Source organism: Aspergillus saccharolyticus, assembly GCF_003184585.1.
Source record: "Aspergillus saccharolyticus JOP 1030-1 unplaced genomic scaffold BP01scaffold_1, whole genome shotgun sequence".
Lineage (NCBI taxonomy): Eukaryota > Fungi > Ascomycota > Eurotiomycetes > Eurotiales > Aspergillaceae > Aspergillus > Aspergillus saccharolyticus.
The window spans coordinates 1,189,404-1,208,439 of NW_020290611.1; the positions used below are offsets into that span (position 1 = coordinate 1,189,404).

Genomic DNA, 19,036 nt, shown 5'->3' on the forward strand with positions numbered 1-19,036 from the left:
CGGGCGGTGTTACAGGCGGTATCCTTAGAGCCTGGCCGATTCTGCCCAGCGCAACTCTTCCCAATTCAAGTCTGCATTTCCGCAACGCCTGCAGACCAGCTTTTGGCTGCTATATCGAATTGACTTGATTTGTATTCTTTTGTCCACAAGAAGAGTACCCAAGTACTCAAATAGTTGCTATGGCTGCTGTGAGTTGGCCGGAGCATCATTCTCATTCCATTTTTCTCTTGATGCTGACTGCCGTTAGCCAATTTCTACCGTCGCGGAGACCAAGGAGCTTCGGGGTCTGAACCTCATTGCTGCCCACTCGCACATTCGGGGCCTCGGTGTTGATCTCGACTCTTTGCAACCCAGAGCCTCTTCTCAGGGCCTTGTGGGCCAGGAAAAGGCTCGGAAGGCTGCCGCTGTTATCCTGCAGATGGTGAAGGAAGGTAAAATTGCTGGTCGAGCTGTGTTGATCGCAGGGCCTCCTAGCACGGGTAAAACGGCAATCGCCATGGGTATGGCCCAATCTCTCGGATCAGATGTCCCTTTCACTATGCTTGCGTCGTCCGAAATCTTTTCGATGGAGATGTCCAAGACGGAGGCTCTCACGCAAGCGTTCCGGAAGTCTATCGGGGTCCGCATCAAGGAGGAAAGTGAAATCATTGAGGGTGAGGTTGTGGAGATTCAGATCGACAGAAGTGTCACCGGCGTAAGTAGACCTCACTTAGAATACCTTTGACCTCATTCAAAGCAATTGCTATACGTAAAAGCTGAATACTGACTTGTTCAGGGAAACAAACAAGGAAAACTCACAATCAAGACAACGGATATGGAGACGATCTATGACATGGGAACGAAGATGATTGACTCCATGACCAAGGAGAGAGTGATGGCAGGAGATATCATCTCTATCGACAAGTCGTCTGGCAAGATCACCAAGCTAGGACGCTCTTATGCGCGCTCCCGGGATTACGATGCCATGGGGGCTGACACGAAATTTGTACAATGTCCTGAGGGCGAGCTTCAGGTTCGCAAGGAGATTGTGCACACTGTCAGCCTGCACGAGATCGATGTCATTAACTCGCGCTCACAGGGTTTCTTGGCTTTGTTCTCTGGTGACACGGGCGAGATCCGGAGCGAGGTCAGAGATCAAATCAATACCAAGGTAGCTGAGTGGAAGGAGGAAGGCAAGGCTGAGATCATCCCCGGTGTCTTGTTCATTGATGAGGTACACATGCTGGACATCGAATGTTTCTCATACATCAACCGCGCTCTGGAGGCTGAGCTGGCTCCCATTGTCATCATGGCCAGCAACCGTGGCCATTCCAAGATTCGCGGAACTACCTACAGCTCTCCGCACGGATTGCCTCTCGATTTCCTTGACCGAGTGGTCATTGTTAGCACACAACCTTACTCTGCGGACGAGATCAGACAGATTCTGGCCATCAGAGCACAAGAAGAAGAGATTGACCTCTCGCCTGATGCTCTGGCGCTTTTGACGAAGATCGGTCAAGAATCAAATCTGCGATACGCCAGCAACATAATTACCACTTCCCATTTGCTTAGCCAGAAGCGCAAGGCAAAGGAAGTCAGCATTGATGATGTCCAGCGCAGCTACCGCCTGTTCTACGACCCTGCTCGGAGTGTCAAGTTTGTGAACGCGTATGAGCAACGATTCATCGGCGATCAAGGTGCAGTGAGCTTCACGGCTGCCACGAATGGTGATGCCATGGAACTGTCATAAAGCTCGTTTCATCAGGAAGTTTTGGAGTTATGCAAAGACGGTCGTGCACGGATATTTTTTTCAGTCATCGCATGTCGCATAACGGAATCGGTGCTGAAGCTCAAGTGAGCTAATACCCCGTCTATGTGACTTGGTCAGTTTTTCTGTGTTTCGCACAAAATGTTTGATGTATGATATTACTGGCGCTTTTTCAGATGTTAGCTGCGCTATGGGCACGTTGATTATAAGGTCAGTACCAAGTCAAAAGTGAGCCTAGCCTAGGCTCGAATGATAATAATGAGATTAATATTCCCAAGGCTCAGGGTATCCGCCGATGCTAATTTACATATACAATATTTCAACTCAGGACATGGAAAGATTAAGCCAACCTCATACAAACGTAGCTGCGCTGTTCCACTGACCATCGGCATCCCTTCGGCGAAATTCAACCCCTTCTCCAAAGTAACCTGCATTTCTCCAGGACTCCATGGTAGGACCGTCGTATGCACCATGTATAATCCCACCGTCGCGGGCATCAGACCACCGGAATTCCCACATGGCAGGCGATTCTTGCTCAGGTTTGGCGTCCGCAGACGGAGGATCGACCCAATCCTCACCCGTCTCGCGTCGGTACTGCCTTGTGAGCATCTCGCGTTCAGTGTCATAGATTTCTGCCTGCCCTCTAGTCATCAGGATATCGGCAGCACCAGTAATCTCCTCGATGGCTTGTTTTCTGGCCACTTCCTTTGGATCGTCTTCGGTCATCTCCGCATCCTCATTTGCAGCTTCACTCTGTTTCTTGCGGTTCTTATTGCGATTGGTCTGCCATTTTTGCTTCTTCTGGGCACCCTTCCCTATTCTCGCAAGAGCCTCCAAGATCGTCTCCCCTCGTTCCAGATGGGCGATCAAAGTCTTAAGAGCGTCCGCGGTGAGCACACTGTCGTCTTTACGCTCTTTCTCTTTACGCTCTTCCTCTCGCTTGTCTGCAGCTTCTTTGGCGCGTCGAATGTCCTTCTTAGACACTCCCTGCAGCCACGTATCGTAGATCGCATCAGGGTCCGCTGCCTTTCGGACATAGTTTCCTTGATCATCAAAACGACCTTCTTCTTGTTCGGTGCGCATGTTGAAGGCATCTAGTAGTGGTGCGTGCTTCTTCTTTGCACCAGCACCTAGCTCCTCGTCCAGCTCCTCGTCGGGTCTAGCGCGCTCTTCGTCTCCAACCTCACTTTCGCTTTCGTCCTCCTCATTGTCAATTGCGTCGGCACCTTTGGTGAAATCTGCGTGGACTGTCCCACCGCTCTTGGAAGAGGCGACCTGTCCTTCAATTTCATCGTCTCGAAGAAACCGAACGTTCTTTTTGTTTTTGCGCATGGCTTCGTCCGCATCGATTTCTTCTGCCCCAAAGTCCTCCTGCAGCTCGGCAAACATGTCGTCCTCGTCGGCATCATGCTTCTTTTGTGCTGCTTTAGATCTAGCTTCAATGCGCGCCGAAAAGCCCTCGTTTTCACTGTCGGAGTCGTAACCGTCCAAGTTGACGGCTTTGCGGCGGACTTGCTGCCCGCGGCGTCCGATCTCATCGGCATCTAATACTGCATCCTCTTCTAGGGCATCAGGGGCGAGAGCAGAAGGGTTTCGAAGGTCAAAGCGTGGCTTCTTGGTTGATGAGCCGTCTTCGTCCTCATGGTGTGTGCGGGTGAACTCTTCACCTGCCCGCTTGGGGCGGGGCTGGGAGGCTGACATAGGTAGGTGTGGATGAGTCACGGACTTGGCGCAGGCCTGTCAGGTCACAGATGGATAAAGATCAGTGTGAGGATCGGGTCGAGGAGAGGTACTCTTCACTTTGAAGCTGCTTCTGCGCTGTCCGGGGTCGGGTCGGAAAATCCACGCGGAGCCGCCATTTGCGTCACCGCAGGCGATCTGCTCTGATCGGCCGGACGTACATACCTGAACCTCCGTCCGTCTCTCTCTCTTCTCAACTCCTCGAGCTCTGTTCGTCACACCTCGCTACTCTTTGACTCCTCTCTCTTTGCTTGTTACTCTAGGCTGGAAATTCTATGAGGTAGCTTCTCTGAGCTTCCCCTTCCACAGTTTCGGTTCACGCAGCTTCGCATAATACCCTACAGCTAGCTCGCGTTCGTCATGGTGAGTTCCCCGCTCTTGCTCCCCCAGTCACCTCAAGTATCCCATGCTAATAGGAAACCAGTTTCGGTCTGGCTACTGGGAGGATGACCCGATGGAGGGAGTTCTCGGTTCAAGTATGCTTCGTCATGGAGCAGCCCGTCGTTTCGATGAATACTATCGATGCTACCCTGTTGCGATGATGCCCGGGCCCGAGAGAGAAAACGTTAACCACGGCGGCAAGGTCATCATGCCGCCTAGCGCCTTGGACAAGCTGACTCGTCTTCATATCACGTACCCGATGTTGTTCGAGCTTCACAATGGTGCCAGAGAAAGAATGACTCATGCGGGTGTTTTAGAATTCATCGCGGAGGAGGGGAAGATATATTTGCCATTCTGGGTAAGAATTTGTATCGAGTTATGCATGATTGCCAGGCTAACAAGTCACGCCATAGTTAATGCAAACGCTTCTTTTGGAGCCTGGCGACCTAGTCCAGGTCAAGTCCACCGATCTCCCGCCGGGCCAATTCATTAAATTGCAGGCCCAGTCAACCAGTTTCCTTGATATCAGTGATCCCAAGGCCGTGTTGGAGAATGCCTTCCGCAACTTCTCGTGTTTGACCAAGGGTGATGTCTTTACATTCGGCTACAATGACCAGGTTTACGAGATGGCTGTTTTGGAAACCAAGCCCTCCACCAAAAGCAACGCTATTTCAGTCCTAGAAACCGACCTAGAAGTCGACTTCGCGCCTCCGGTAGGCTACGAGGAGCCGCAGCGTCCCAGTGGAACCAGTACGCCTCGCAGCGGAGTGAGCGGGAAGCTACCGTCCGGAGGTCTGCTACATCCGCATGGAACCATGGCCCAGTCGATAAACTATGCTGCCATCGCACCCGAGTCGACAGACGCCGCTACCGGGGCACGAGCTGTGTCATCGAACTTCCTAGTCGGTGGACAGCGCCTGAACGCTAAGAAGGGCAGTAAAACCCCGACGCCCAAACCGTCCACGCCTGCGCCTGGCGCCACCAACCCTCAGCATCCTGTCCCGGTGAGGAGAACCAATGGACCGCAGCCTCTTCGACTGCCTCCGAATCAGCTTTTCTTCGGGTATGCAATCAAGCCTGTGAAGAAGCGCGATGAGAGCGGGCAGGTGGTTGAAGGAGATAAACCCCGATTCCAGGGCTCAGGGCAAACTCTGAGGGGGAAGAAGAAGGACACCAGTGGCTCCGCCACGCCTAGTTAGCAAGGCCAAGCCAACATTTCTACGGGGCATCGCGAGTCCGGGGATGTATCACGGGCATTGAGACACAAGCCCTCGTATCAGCTCCTAGGTTCGGCACTTTGCTGGGATTGAACGACAAACTCATGAGTGATTGACAGCGGCGCGGGACAAAAGCAGGACGGATTTAGAGCATAGCGAGGACTGGCGTTTAACAGGTTTTAGCTTTAGTACCAATCATGATCGAGGTTTGCTTTTTCGCTTCCGATACCAAGTCAAAGGGAGCCATGCGGTCAGTCTCCTACAGGACAGGAACAGAACGTATTCGGACCATGCTGATCGGTGATTACTTAGCACCACCGTTATGTGAAAACTTCATAGTCATTCATGTATGTGGGCCTGGCTGACGATTCTACCGCAGTAGTAATGTCTATGGGCTAAGTTCGGACTGCTAGAATGGCCTAGACGAATGTACAGCCGAGCGTAACTTGCACTATTTTCGTTTTGATGTTAGTCTGCGATTATATTCACTGATATATACTTGCATATGTAACGAGGAATTTTTCGGTCACTGCCTTTTTTGTTGTGGGTTCAAACAATCCGCGTCCAGCGCATACATAAATAATCCACAGCCTCGCCCTTCCACCGTCAAACCCTCCCAGTTTGTTACCAAACACAACTGAACACCCTAATACCTGTTAATAGCGCAACCGCAAGAATGGCCTTCTCATCCTCTACCACCACCGCCAGCACAAGCAACGCCCTCAAAGCCTTCACCAAACTCTCCCCAACCGTCTACATCCACCGGCCCGAGCTCTCCACCACCACCACCGACAACAAAATCATCATCCTCGCCTTCTGGATGAACGCCTACCCGCGCACTCTCTCCAAATACCTCACCACCTATCTAACCCTCTACCCCACCGCGACCATCATCTACACCCTCTCGAAATCCCTTGACTTCCTCATCCACTTCAGCCCGCGCACACAGCACGCGCGCCTCCAACCCGCCGTCGCCGCCCTCCGCGCCGCCATCGACCGCAGCAACGGCACGAACCCGCCGCGGATCTTTATTCATATGTTCTCCAACGGCGGTACCTTCGCTGTCACTAACCTGCTCGAAGCCTATAAGGCTGCCACGGGCGGCCGCTCCCTCTCCGGCGTTGAGGCCATGCTGTACGACAGCGCGCCGGGCACGTCGACGTTCCGCGGCGGCATGCGCGCGCTGTCCGTCGGCTTACCCGCCAACCCGCTGGTGCGTGCGCTGGGCACCCTGGTCCTCGCCGCGTTGACCGCGTGGATGATGCTGTTGGCGCGGGTGGTGCCGCGCGCGGACGGTGTGATGGTTGGGCGGCGCGGGACGTTTGATGCGGGCTTGGTGGTGCGGGGAAGCAGTTCCTCTTCTTCGGCTTCATCGGGGGATGCTGCGGCGGGCGCGGCGCCTCGGCGGTGTTATCTGTATTCGGAGGAGGATCAGGTGGTCGCTGCTCGAGATGTGGAGAGCCATGCCGAGGAGGTGGAGGGACGAGGCTGGGAAGTGGAGACGGTCAAGTTCGAGGGCTCGGGGCATGTGTCGCATTCGAAGGCCGATCCGGAACGGTATTGGGGGGTGGTCAAGAAGTATATGGGCAGTGTTTAGCAGGGAGAAAACTGTTTTGTCCTATTCGAAAGTCGACCGCATCGCCGAGCGCTATGCAATGCAAAACGTTATGTACATACAAAAAACCCTCCCTCCCCCTTTCTCAGATAAGGAAGGGGAGCTAGCTCCTTTCAATGTTGCTTTAAAACGCCCTCTGTTTTTACTCAAATAACCGGGACTTTTTTCAACCGACCACCCTCAAAAACACCAAGACAGGTAAGAAGTGCTTGCGGTGTCGATATTATGCATCGAATTTACCGGCCCTTCATCTCGGGAAATTCATCCTCAAGCTTCAAACGCGCGGTCACATTCATACTCATCAGTTCCTGGATGAGTAGCTTGGCGGCGTATGGAATGGCCATTTTCACAACACTCCGGGAGGACTTGCACCGTTGACACCAGTTCAAGTAGCCCATAAAACCACACTGCTCACACACATCTATCTCGTGTCGATCGGATGAGATCATCAGTCGCTCCAGCAGCAGCTGACTGGTACCGTACGCGATCAGACAATCGCGCTCCATCTCACCGAGACGGAGACCACCGTCCCGAGAACGACCCTCCGTTGGCTGGCGCGTGAGGATGGCTCGCGGTCCGCGAGCACGGGAGTGCATCTTGTCCTGGACCATGTGCTTGAGTTTCTGGTAGTAGATGGGTCCAGTGAAGACATAGAAAGGCAGAGCCTCGCCTGTGATACCCGAAGTGAGGTAGTCTTTACCGCCATAACTGAAGCCGTGGTCGATCAGGATTTGCGAGGCCTCTTGAACCGGAGTGCCACCGAAGCATGTACCGTAGCCGTGGTGGCCGGCTAGTACACCGGCTTTACCCGCAACAAGCTCCAACATCTTGCCAACGGTCATTCGAGAAGGAAAACCGTGGGGATTCATGATGATGTCCGGATTGATTCCTTGGTCCGTGAAGGGCATATCGGCTTGGTCGGCAATGATACCCACGACACCCTTTTGTCCGTGACGGGAGGAGAACTTATCACCGACTTCGGGGCGACGCGTCTGGCGAGTCAGAACCTTGACCAGCTGGTTCTCATTCTCGGTCACGGAGATCATGACCTTGTCGATGTAAGCAGGATCAGGAAGCTTGTAGGTCATGGGCGTTGGCATATAAGAAACGGGCCGGCCAGGGTCAGAACTAGCGAACCCAGAGGACATCGATTGGTCGGGCGTAGACTTGTTGATGTACACTTCACCGGCGTTGACCTGCTCACCCACAGCAGCCAGACCGTCGCTTTCGAGAAGAGCATGCTTTCGGATTGGCGCATCGTTCTCGTACTGCGGGCCACTCAAGCGGTCCTTGGTCCCGTTCGAGTAACTCTTCAAATTGGTGACGTACTTCTTGAACACTTGACACCTTCCAAATCCACGATCCACAGATCCCTTATTCAAGACAAGGGCATCCTCAATATCGTATCCGGAATAACTCATGACTGCAACAGTTGCATTCTGTCCAGCGGGGAGTTGATCATACTTGACCAACTCGATCGTACGAGACTTCACCATCGGCTTCTGTGGGTAGACCATGAGATATAGAATAGAATCGATCCGCAAGAACTGATTCGAAGCAATCGCACCAATTGCTTGTTTACCCATAGCACACTGATAGGTGTTACGGGGCGATTGGTTGTGATGAGGATAGGGAATCAGACCGGCGACAGCCCCAAGAACAGTGAACGGTTCAATTTCCAGGTGAGTCGTTGTCTCGGTAATATCCTTCTCATAGATAGCAATCAAGGAATCATTCTCCTCGTTTACGTCAAGGTATTCCACCAATCCTTGAGCCAGGAAGTCGTCGAAAGCCATGGTTCCATCCCGCAGCTTCTCGAGGTGGTGGGCCTTCACGCGAGATTTTCCATTGTCAACAATGACAAGCGGTCGGCAAATCCTTCCGTCATCGGTTGCTACATGAACAGCACATTGGTGATGGTTTATGTAGATGCTGACGAATTCAGAGATCCGACCCATTCGACGGAGTCTTCTAAAGGCATTGAGGAAGGATTTCGGTCTTCGTGTGAGCGCCATGGGTGTACCATTGATCGAGATTGTGTAACAGCCCGGGCCGTATAGCTCCTTACCACCGACAGTTGAGATGTCTTCAGCACCTAGCATGAAGATCAAATTCCGGATAGGACCCTCTTCGTCATTTGTGGTGATGTGGGTCATGAGCGCCAGGTTCTTGACAAGACCACAGGCTTCACCTTCGGGGGTATCTGCTGGGCAAAGCATACCGAAGTTCGATGGTTGCAGTGCTCTGGGACCACTGACTTTTCTGGTCTTCTCGAACTGACTGCTGATACGCGTCATCATACCCAGGGCTGCGAGGTAACTCAACCGACTAAGCACATGCGTGACACCTGCACGCTCCATGCGGAAACGTTTAAGACTCCAGTTTCCTGTAGAAATGGCCCGGGTCATCCCCTGGGTGATGTGGTTGCTGTGCATCGTTATCACGCTATAGGCGTCAAAAGCCTCCGCGCGGTTACGCTTGTTCAGCACTTTGTCGATATTCATCTTGATGTCGAAGCAAAACTTCTTGAACAAGTCTTCAAAGAGCAGGGCCAACAGCTGGCCAGCCAGTTCCAGTCGTTTGTTTCCCAGATAGTCACGGTCATCAACCAGAGTTGCATCGTTCTTGGCCATCAGAACACGACGCGCCATGTGAGCAACATAGATGGCCTTGGGTCGGAAATCCATGTTTTTGACTTCAATGTGAGAAATAATGACGGATGCGATGGCCTCCACAGCCTCTTGAACGTGAGTGCGGCGATACGTCGATTGTTTGCGGTTAATCTTGATGCGTGCGCCGATCCAATCGAGTGCCTGTTGCTGAGTATAAATACCGAGTCTGATAGCCTCTTCGAAGTTGATGGCAAAATCCTCTTGATAGACCTTATCGACACCGGCGACGAGCAAGAGCATCTCCTTATCGGTATGGATACCCATGGCCTTCAGCAGAATCACAATGGGAATATCCTCGCTGAGTACGTTGTGTTTAACGTAGAGTTTGTCCTTCTTCAGAACGATATAACTCTTCGATTTACGCTCGTTGGATGAACTGAGAGAGATAAATATCAGTGTTTAGTCCCCCGAACAAAGGAGCCAAGTGAAGTGGTCAAGTCTTACCTAGTCACGGAAGCCTGAACGATTTCTTTTTTCGGATCCGTTTCAACGATGATTCTGTTCTTGCTCAACTGTTCCTGAACGAGAATGACCTTCTCGGTACCGTTGACAATGAAGTAACCACCAGGGTCGAGAGGGCACTCGTTCAAGACGGACATCTCCGCAGGGGTTTTGTTCGCCAACGCACACTTTGAGCTCCGGAGCATGACCGGCATCCTTCCGATAGCCACACCCTTCCTCATAACCCTTTGGCGACCACGAACATACTCGAAGTCGACCTGAATAGGCGCCGCATAGGTGGTATCACGAAGACGACATTCGTGCGGGGCCACAGTAGACTCCGAAAAATCGGCCCGGACATCTTGCGGCTCGTCTGCACGTCGAGGGAATCCCAGGTAGATGTTGGTGAACTTGATGTAGAAGTTGTGGTCAACGTCGCTGCGGATAGTGGAGCTGGATTCGACGATCTTCTTCAATTGAACTTCGACCAGGTAGTTGTATGAGTCGATGTGCTGCTTCACCAATCCTTTGACTTTGAGAAATGCCGGCAGCAGGTTCCACTTATCCTTCGCGGTGTTTATCGGATCCGTGAGGCCCTTATTATAGTAGAATGGTTCGAGGAGAGCGTCGAAAGGATCTCGGTGGCGGTACGAGGTATGAGAATGATCCTCAACAAACTCCTGCGGCTGATCCTCAACAATAGGAGCCGTCTCTTCGGTCGGTAGCGCAGGCTTAGACTGAGAGGGACGTCTGCGTCTTGAAGCATCGGTGGTTCCTGGTCTGGAAGACGTAGCAGCCTGAGAAGTCGTCGCATAAAATTAGTTATGGCGGCGGGGAAGCGCGGAAATCTTTTTGACTCCGACTCACCTCTCCAGGTTGCGTGGACCGCAAATTGGCCGCAGAAATCGGCGCTCTCCTGCGAGGAGGCATTGCTGATCAAACTTTGCAAGTTTTATTGCACGTCGATCAGGTGTGGTGACGAGCGGACGTCACGGCATTCTAGACTGACGGCACAATTTCTTCTTTATCAGCGAGGGGATGATCCGAACTATTTTCCATTCGGCAAAAAGATTTGGTTATGTAATATGGAGCTATCCACATATGGTTAGAGCATTTACAGCTTACAAATGCTCACGCCAACCCCAAAGTAGAATGTTCCTCGGCCCCGCCTGTTTGTCTATCTTATCGGGCCAATGCAGGAAATGTGCTCCACCATTTGGATCTGTCTCAGACCTCAGTCACGCCAGTCCCAACCATGTGCACGGGCCAACCCCTGTTTCATGCGACCACGAAGATTTTGTCATAAGCATGCTTCATCAAGGACTTGAACGGGTGATCGGACGAAGCACATTCAGGAAAGACCGGGAGCCCACTGCCTTAGACTTGAACGCCTCCTCAATTTCATCCAACGATTTGCCCTTGGTCTCCGGCATCATGACTGCGCAGACAAATGTCGTGATAAGGGTGCATCCTGCAAAGAGGAAATAAGCACCAAAACTGCTTCTTGCGAGCAACACTGGTGTAGCAAGTGCTACCAGGAAATTTGCGGCCCAGTTGCTTCCATGTGCTAAGCTCGTTGCTGATGCGCGAGTTCTTTGTGGCTGTATCTCTGCTGCATAAATCTTAATGCCGACAGCCCAGCTCAATGAGAAAATTACAGCAAAGATGTAAATGCTGACAATAACTACCCATCGTCCTGCTCCGGTCGAGCTCTGAACAGCCTTGCCTGCATACAGAGCTCCTATTAAGAGCATCGTGATGCTAAGGCCGATGCCGCCGTAAATGATACTACGTCGACGGCCCCATTTGTCGGCCCAGATAAGCGCGGGAATGGTGACAGCAAAGATGACGATTGCAGAGACGCCGGACGCGAAGAAACTTGCGGATGAAGATGCAAGCCCTGCCTGCTCAAATAGTAGAGGAGCATACTGCGTAAGACAAGGCTATGAGTGTCACAGTCATTACGGATTGCTGAAGGGACACCTACATAAAGAACACCATCAATTCCACTGAGCTGTTGCATTCCCATAAGGAAGACAGCCAGAATGGTTCGTGTCCGAACGTCTTTGGAAAAGAGATCGAAGATCTTGTCCTTGACTGACTTGGTTTGAGCCTGCGAAACCGACGGGATCCGTTCTCTGCTGGTGATGCTTGATACTTCAGTAACAAGCACCCTGTCTTGCTCGATTTCTGCCTTCTCGCGTTCCGCCTGGCTTACTCCCAGGTAGTCCCAAGTGGCAGTAGCTTCTGCCCGACGGCCGTGAATGGTCAGCCATCGCGGCGATGGAACCAGCCAAAGATAAGAAGCTATCGAGAATGCGAATGCCAGACACGCCAACACCAAGAATGGAGTACGCCACGAGAATGAAGATTCCAGGCGAGCAGTTCCATAACACGTAAAGAATCCCACTACCAAACCCAGTGTGATGAGAAGCTGAGGGCCGGTGGTCAGAGCTCCTCTAACGTCGGGTGGCGAGATCTCGCAGATGTACCTATGCAGTGTGAGAGAGCCTATTTTGTGTAGACCAGAAATGGGAGAAGGCTTACACTACTAGAGTGCCTAGATACAAGCCCTCTCCTATGCCTTCGATGCATCGTCCTACTACGAACATGCCAATGTGAACAGCTGCTGCCTCAAGTCCCGCTCCAACTCCGAATATCAAGGCGCCGATACTGATGCCTTTGGGTCTTCCCAGTTTGTCTGCGAGGTAGCCGGCAAGAAATGAAGATATGGCGGCCGGAATAAGGATAGAGGACACGATCAGCCCGTGAATCACTGCAGATTGGCTTCCGAACCGTGACGTAAAACTCTCCATGACTGTCACGGGGCCAATAATCCCAGTATCCATCCTGGAGGTTTCAAAATTAGTTCAAAAGTGCATGATCACTGTCGTCAAAGGCCGGAGGTCGATACATACCCGAATAATAAGCCACCGCAGGAACACAATATACTAGCTGTGACATATCGTGGAGGTTTCTGGAGGAGCTTCATGGCTTCAGGGCAAGTCAAACTTATCCAGAAGTAATGTAGGAACCGCTGTGAGGGGATCAAAGTTAGTGGTGCGATTTGGGTAGGCTGTCATATAGAGATCATGAGAGGAGAAAGTGGACTCCAGGCATAAGACGAATAATAAAGGAGAGGGGAAAGGGACTACTACTTGGTTCCACTGCCGGCAATGGATCGATCCGACAGACCCACCCCCACCATCCTTCGATTTACTTAATACATAGTCTACTCTTGCTGGGTATCAAACATTTGCAATTAACACTGCATATGATGCTAGGAAGCGAAATTGTCGATCAGCTGCATTGCAATAACGCTCCGCATCACTGCTTTGCCCCTTTGTGTGCTGGTCCTGAAAAATTGTCTGAGATATTGGCCAAACTTGATAGACATGAAACTCGCCTAGTCTTTCAGAGATGCCTTGCCATCGACACCTTCTCCAGGAGGTTTTATGACCTCGTTGCTGTTAGACGTAATTGTTCTGATGCATGCATTGCTCGAGTATCTGAAGCCAACCGGCTTAATGTGGCTTCAAGATGTAGGCGGTAGGCAATTGTCGAGACTCGACAGAGTCATGGAAGTATCAAGGTTCGAAGGATCTCTTGTTCAATGGACATCGCCTGGAGAAAAATACGCCCACACCCTCACGGGCCAACGAACGACCCCTGCCTGGTAAGCAATGATTTTGCACCTTGAGGGGAACCATGATGCGAAGGACCAAAAATGATTAACTTTTGACCGACGCAGGGATCGAACCTGCGATCTCTCGTGAAATCAATGTTAAATTGTAAGACGAGCGCCGTAACCACTAGGCCAGTCGGTCAGTTTAGCTTTCCTATATTTGAGACGGCACACATGGATCATCATTCGAGGCCAAGCGACAAACATCCCGATCCCTTGAAGATAACTATGAGGGTCAGGGGAGCTTCTCTTGACAGCATAGACCAGTGCCTCAATCTACTACACTAACGTTCCCAGTGTGCTCGGGACAAGGCGGACTGGTGACGATCTGAATAGGACATAGAAAGGACGTGGTCAAGGAAACTGGCCTCCGCCCCGGTTTCGAGTGATCAATTGACAAGATCGCCCAAGATACGCCTGCTTGTCAAAGCTCCGAGAGCTTCGAGGTGTACAGCCAAGCTCACAGCACGTAAGGCCCTTGAGTCCTGCCCCGTTCCCCATTCAAATTTTTCTTTGTGTACTCTGCCCGCCCTCTAACAAGTAGCTAGCTGCTCTGGTCCGTGTTGCATGATCGAAATCGAACCACAAATTTGACACGGGTGACTTCGTAGCCTGTTCATGACACAAGGATGAGTTTGAAAGCTCCTGACCCTGAATGCTGGGAAAGCTGGGACAGCAAATAGGACCATAAGGCAACTGAATCGGACACACCATGTAAATCTGCCGACTCCTGACAGTTCTTTTACCCATCGATAATATGTGAACATGAGTACTTTCGGGCCTGTTTCATCCTTATGATAGACTGGGTTGATGATATTAGCACGCACACTTCTCCGTCGACTGGTGTTCAGGTCACAAGTACTATCTGGAGGTGTCTAACGTATCAGGTTGGAAAACCATAAACTCTACTGGTAAGATCGAATCAACCTGCACTATCTGAAGAGTTTAAGAGGCGTAGAGACTCAGGGACCAGACCGACCTTCTTTTACTACACCTATTCCCTCAACTGTATTCATTGGCGAATCTGACCTAATGCATGACTTTGGCTGAAGGCAAATCTGCTGAGTCGGTTGACCAGAGATCAGACAGTGTCGCAGCTTAGATTATCATTTCATTTAGGGCTGATCTGTACGTACACGAGAGGACATACAGGTCAATGCATGAACTGGGAACGCTTTCATGGGACTACTTCCGTTGATGCATGCATGTCTTCTATCCCTGTCACGTCGCTCCTTGAGACTCACAGGGAGAAAAGTCATATTCAAGAATAATCTTTCTACTTTGCATCACTAATTGAGGGAACTGATTGACCGGAAAGCGCACTCTGAAAGTCTAGATTGAGACGTCAAGGAGCATGTCCAGAGAGAGATTGCCGGCGCGCTCCATGCCAATATTCCATAAAGGTGGCACATACTTTAACTTCGAAAAAGGCTTGGAATCTGGCGTGTTCATCTACACAGCTCGGTCTATACAACTGAGATCTATTTCATTTCTGAGGCTTCATGTACAGGCGCTTGCTGGTAGAAGTGGTCTCTCTGTCATTCGTGAAAGCTTGCTCCCGAGAAAGCAAGCCCGTATTGAAGATCAGGGAGGAGGGGGATCAATGAAAATCGCGCTCAGGCCAGTACCTAAGGCTGATGGCAATACTAGACTACTATGACCATAATTTGCGCTCGCCTTCATCTTCTCTTGAGCCAGAGATTACCATGTTGATGGGTAATTCATACTCTAAGATTCGCCCAAGGCGCCAATACGCATTGCAGCAAGCATCCTTCCCCCGGCCCCGGAAGGATGTCACCTAATCAAGACCCAGTCTCGTGTCCCGAGCTGCAGCAGTACAGCAGGCTCAAACTACTTCAAAACTCGCCGGTGCTGCCGAGCCAGGTTTGGTCAATGGCTGCAAGAGAGAAAGAGCACCGAAGCGAAACATTTCTACATGCTTGTAGTCAATATTGAGGCAGGCTCTCAGAGTACCAGTGAACCTCATGGTTCTTGCCTCTTTCTTATTATCATGAACCCTGAAAGTCATTGTCTCAAAATGTAGCTATAGCGTATGCGCAACTACGAGCATGTCCGCTGGGATGTCCGAGAACAAGTCAAGAAGGATTAATGGGTGATCTGCATCCGCTTGGGCTCGGAATGATGTTTGACCAGACTTCGAGAATTCTGGGCTACACCCAGGCTCCATGTGCAATTGCCCGAGCGTTATTTCCTAGAACCGTTGATTGACCGTTCTCGATCCATCGTCACGGAGGACTTTACCGGTATTCGTAGTCGCCGTTTACACGGCTCTGGCGGGCGGGAACATCTGGCTGTAGATGATACTAGAGGATTTTCCTGGCTTCGATCGAGGTGGGTTTGATATGGATATGAGTTGAAGGAGGCTTATTAAAAGCAGAGATACTTTCGGGGATTGGGCTGGCACGAAGAACCGAACAAGGGCTCCAAGAACCGAAGAATGCACTACCGCCCTCACAAGGAAGTCGGTACATTGCCGTGGGCCAAAAGACTTAGGCTCTTTTGTTTAGGTCGAAGATAACCGATGGGACATCTCGAGTGATAGGCGAGCGGACACCCTTCATGTATAAACAACGTCTGAACACCATGATTCTATTTAGGTCGGTTTCACCGAGCTCATGATACTCGCAACTCTCTTTTTTTGAACAAGTGTACTCACATTCATGATCATGGATGTCTGGACACGTCAGCCCTGCTTTTCAACCAGGAGGTTTTCCAAGAAGGGGGAAACGGTTCAGCCTGTATCCTCCACAGACAAGAGACTGGGAGTCGTCCTTAAGGTCATTCGACTGCTCATCAGCAATGACCGCAATGGACGTAACATATCGAGGAGCTTTCCGAGAGCCCAGTGGCAATCACTGTCTGGTCTCTCGTCTACATAATGTGCGGGGTTGGGCATAAACACTGCCAACTTCAGAGAAAATAGGATTGTAGTAGGTATAAGTGCGGCCTCTGCTTGTCGGCACCAAACATAAGTTAACGGGAAGGCGCGATTCGCGCACATTTGACGTCGGACGCAACGCACGACATCAGAACTAGATCATGAAGTCGGTTGAAGGGTAAGGCGGAGGCGGCAAATGAGTGATAAAGTCGTTTATGGCGGTGGGCCTGTCTTGACCGCAATTTGGAAGTAGGGGAGAGAGAGGGGTGACTCGCCACCTGGCAGTCGACTCCCTCCCTTTCGGAGATAATCTTGTTTGATAACGATCAGTTGCAGTTGGCGGAAAAAGCCCCTCGTGCCGGCGTGGCACTTCGGAAACCAAAGAAAGGAAAAAAAGAGAAAATAAAAAGGAAGAAAAAACCAACCCCCATTTGTCGAAGAGATGGAATGCGACGCATGATACAGATCATCTAAATGTGAGATGCTTCCATCATCACGTGTATCTAGAGTCCCAGCGCCTGCTCGAACAAGGTATGAGGCAATGAATCGTGCCAGACATGATCAGCCCGATGCAGCGGACATCTAACCACTCATGATGACGCTAGCCAGTCGTATTGCAGGACTTGAACGATCTGAAACAACTGATGGGGGTGATGTAGTTCTTCTTCATGAAACCGTCCTTGTGCATACTTCATAGTACATACATAAAAACTTGTGCGTGCGGTGACAGGTCGGCCGAGGGCTGAAGCGAATGGAAAAGCAGATGGCCGAACAAAACGTGCATGGTAAAGTTATTTCTGAGACCAATGTAGACTAGCATTCTGAATTCCCAACAGGATAAATGGAGGCTTTCGATTAGATACTCGAGGAAGCCTGAGTATGGCAAATTATGGCGGCGATGGTATAGTGCCTACCTAACAATGCGATGAGAGTAGGTACCTGATTATACCTAACGAAGTCAAATTCAATCTTCAAGCGAATGATGTACAGGTAGTCTAATCGGGTAGGCAAGCTGTAGCGCAAGTACTCTATTTCTATTTTGTGGAAGAGTGGCTGGCCCTTTCGGTGACTAGGTGTGTAGACTCGTGCTTCGCGAAGCCAGTCGAATAGTAGGTACCCCACATTGTCTGCCAGAACTGGGGAGTCACCCCAATCCTTCACTTCTGTGGTTTATCAATGAAGAGTCATGACAAATGGAAGAATGACAGGCGGCGGTCAAAACGTCAGGAAGAGAAGTAAGTCTACCGGTAACTAGTCTCAGACAATCATGTAAAAGACTGGATGCGATGGAAGGAGGCGGAGAAGTCGTACACCGCTTCTCCTCTGCTGCACCAATCAATCGCTGACAGCCACTCACTCAACCTGACATGGCAAAATTACGACCCCAAGAAGAACCACAGGGCGATGAGTCTGTGGAATTTTGGCTTCAACGTCTACGACACGCTTACACTACACGCCACGCGCATTCCCTCCCCTTTTCCCCTCCGCGTTCAATGGGCCGTGATTTTGCTTGATCCATGGATTCAGGCTGACCGCACCATTGACTGTCGCATTCATACTGATGCAGATCCGGCAATGAACCCTGGTACCAGCTATCGATTCAAGATTACCAGTACCTGGCCAGAACCCTAATATTCCTTTGGAGGAGAAGAGGGGAGTCCGGCTACGGGGTCGAAGTAAGTCATCATGAACAAGACAAAGGAAAGGTGGCACTTGGATTGAAATTCCAATAAACAAGCCTGAAAAGACCTCTGACAGCTTGAAACCTTGACTATGATCCGTGTGATATTCCACAACGTAGATCCCATGCGCTAGTTTAGAGCTGAGTATCCTCAGACGGGGTCTGATCCAAAGGACCGCCTCCGTCTTACTACATGTACAGTCATGGTCCTGGAGGGCCGCAAAAACAAAATAAGGTCAATTCCGTATGCTTGACACCCCTGTAGACTAAGCAAAAAGGCTGTAACTGACACCGCAGCCGCTTTAAGCACTTAAAAAATATCACTCGTCGTTCATCACAGCAGGATCATGAGGTACTATGAACAGCGCTCTGTACTTATGAGGGCCCTACGCTGTAGTAGGTAGTCCAATGTACTAACTATAGGAGGAAACCAGAGTAGACTAGGGTGCCTGATAGGATGCTTTGGCCCAGGAACTGTACGTGCGGTGGCCAGGGCGCAATCCGCCGTCACATTCTTTCATTGTAATCAACCTGGCTGGTCTCCACTTGATGCAAGAACACTTGCAGAGGCCACGCTCTCGACCAGCACACCCAGCAGAGTTACCCACCACCCCCCCTCCCCCCCCTCTCCGCCCCTCCCCCTTGCACCGAATTTTAGCAGGGAGGAGGAGATCAATAATGAGCCCCATTGTCACCAGAGAGTCATTCCCGCGATTACTGATTCCCCTTCAACCTCTGCACAGTTCGCTGGTTCAGATGGAGAGCAGTCTTAAAGATCGCTGAGTCAGAGGATGGCTTTCAAGTCAGCATCTACAGTTGTCTCAAGCGGCAAAACTGATATCATGCCGTGCGAAAAGGTGTAGCCAGGAGATGATGGATTATGGAGCATTAATTATAGATTACTAGCTAAATCTTGAGTAGTGGCCACTGGCCACCCTAATCCCAACGAAGTCGTGCA

At 51.0% G+C, this 19,036-nt stretch overlaps 7 protein-coding genes and 1 non-coding gene across 8 annotated transcripts; 3 read left to right on the forward strand and 5 right to left on the reverse strand.

The window, feature by feature from the left end:
• The first annotated feature begins 79 nt into the window (after positions 1–79).
• Positions 80–2,075, forward strand: rvb2 (RuvB family ATP-dependent DNA helicase reptin). Its single transcript, XM_025573952.1, has 3 exons — positions 80–188; positions 248–694; positions 776–2,075. Exons 1-3 carry the CDS (start codon positions 180–182, stop codon positions 1,727–1,729), a joined length of 1,410 nt encoding a protein of 469 aa, XP_025435936.1. The 5' UTR covers positions 80–179; the 3' UTR covers positions 1,730–2,075.
• Positions 2,016–3,515, reverse strand: BP01DRAFT_352482 (GYF domain-containing protein). Its single transcript, XM_025573953.1, has one exon. The coding sequence runs from the start codon at positions 3,446–3,448 to the stop codon at positions 2,099–2,101; it is 1,350 nt and encodes a 449-aa protein (XP_025435937.1). The 5' UTR covers positions 3,449–3,515; the 3' UTR covers positions 2,016–2,098.
• A 24-nt stretch (positions 3,516–3,539) lies between these two features.
• Positions 3,540–5,445, forward strand: BP01DRAFT_10411 (polyubiquitin-binding protein UFD1). Its single transcript, XM_025570263.1, has 4 exons — positions 3,540–3,850; positions 3,912–4,226; positions 4,282–5,335; positions 5,398–5,445. Exons 1-3 carry the CDS (start codon positions 3,848–3,850, stop codon positions 5,065–5,067), a joined length of 1,104 nt encoding a protein of 367 aa, XP_025435938.1. The 5' UTR covers positions 3,540–3,847; the 3' UTR covers positions 5,068–5,335; positions 5,398–5,445.
• Positions 5,413–6,809, forward strand: BP01DRAFT_10485 (TMEM53 family protein). The gene is made up of 2 exons (XM_025570270.1): positions 5,413–5,432; positions 5,499–6,809. The coding sequence occupies exon 2, from the start codon at positions 5,762–5,764 to the stop codon at positions 6,680–6,682; it is 921 nt and encodes a 306-aa protein (XP_025435939.1). The 5' UTR covers positions 5,413–5,432; positions 5,499–5,761; the 3' UTR covers positions 6,683–6,809.
• Positions 6,691–10,828, reverse strand: BP01DRAFT_310145 (DNA-directed RNA polymerase III core subunit RET1). The gene is made up of 3 exons (XM_025572405.1): positions 10,681–10,828; positions 9,817–10,610; positions 6,691–9,748 (listed from the first exon to the last, which is right to left on the reverse strand). Exons 1-3 carry the CDS (start codon positions 10,741–10,743, stop codon positions 6,937–6,939), a joined length of 3,669 nt encoding a protein of 1,222 aa, XP_025435940.1. The 5' UTR covers positions 10,744–10,828; the 3' UTR covers positions 6,691–6,936.
• Positions 10,829–10,872: 44 nt separating this feature from the next.
• BP01DRAFT_352485 (putative MFS sugar transporter) lies at positions 10,873–12,922 on the reverse strand. Its single transcript, XM_025573954.1, has 4 exons — positions 12,732–12,922; positions 12,361–12,663; positions 11,801–12,305; positions 10,873–11,741 (listed from the first exon to the last, which is right to left on the reverse strand). The coding sequence occupies exons 2-4, from the start codon at positions 12,660–12,662 to the stop codon at positions 11,130–11,132; spliced, it is 1,419 nt and encodes a 472-aa protein (XP_025435941.1). The 5' UTR covers position 12,663; positions 12,732–12,922; the 3' UTR covers positions 10,873–11,129.
• Positions 12,923–13,552: 630 nt separating this feature from the next.
• On the reverse strand, positions 13,553–13,640 carry BP01DRAFT_t9. The gene has a single exon. It is a non-coding gene; the product is annotated as a tRNA-Val (tRNA).
• Positions 13,641–16,086: 2,446 nt separating this feature from the next.
• Positions 16,087–16,621, reverse strand: BP01DRAFT_10493 (uncharacterized protein). Its single transcript, XM_025570271.1, has 2 exons — positions 16,176–16,621; positions 16,087–16,108 (listed from the first exon to the last, which is right to left on the reverse strand). The coding sequence occupies exon 1, from the start codon at positions 16,518–16,520 to the stop codon at positions 16,251–16,253; it is 270 nt and encodes an 89-aa protein (XP_025435942.1). The 5' UTR covers positions 16,521–16,621; the 3' UTR covers positions 16,087–16,108; positions 16,176–16,250.
• Between the last annotated feature and the right edge of the window lie 2,415 nt (positions 16,622–19,036).

Coding starts and splice junctions, on each gene's coding strand:
- BP01DRAFT_352482 (XM_025573953.1), bottom strand. CDS start 3,448: ATGTCAGCCTCCCAGCCCCGCCCCAAGCGGGCAGGTGAAGAGTTCACC.
- rvb2 (XM_025573952.1), top strand. Junction 695..775: donor TCGACAGAAGTGTCACCGGC/GTAAGTAGACCT, acceptor TGACTTGTTCAG/GGAAACAAACAAGGAAAACT.
- BP01DRAFT_10493 (XM_025570271.1), bottom strand. CDS start 16,520: ATGTGCGCGAATCGCGCCTTCCCGTTAACTTATGTTTGGTGCCGACAA.
- BP01DRAFT_10485 (XM_025570270.1), top strand. CDS start 5,762: ATGGCCTTCTCATCCTCTACCACCACCGCCAGCACAAGCAACGCCCTC.
- BP01DRAFT_310145 (XM_025572405.1), bottom strand. CDS start 10,743: ATGCCTCCTCGCAGGAGAGCGCCGATTTCTGCGGCCAATTTGCGGTCC. Junction 10,611..10,680: donor GGTCCACGCAACCTGGAGAG/GTGAGTCGGAGT, acceptor ACGACTTCTCAG/GCTGCTACGTCTTCCAGACC. Junction 9,749..9,816: donor GTTCAGGCTTCCGTGACTAG/GTAAGACTTGAC, acceptor TATCTCTCTCAG/TTCATCCAACGAGCGTAAAT.
- BP01DRAFT_352485 (XM_025573954.1), bottom strand. CDS start 12,662: ATGGATACTGGGATTATTGGCCCCGTGACAGTCATGGAGAGTTTTACG. Junction 12,306..12,360: donor TATCTAGGCACTCTAGTAGT/GTAAGCCTTCTC, acceptor CACACTGCATAG/GTACATCTGCGAGATCTCGC. Junction 11,742..11,800: donor GAATTGATGGTGTTCTTTAT/GTAGGTGTCCCT, acceptor TGTCTTACGCAG/TATGCTCCTCTACTATTTGA.
- BP01DRAFT_10411 (XM_025570263.1), top strand. Junction 4,227..4,281: donor AGATATATTTGCCATTCTGG/GTAAGAATTTGT, acceptor GTCACGCCATAG/TTAATGCAAACGCTTCTTTT.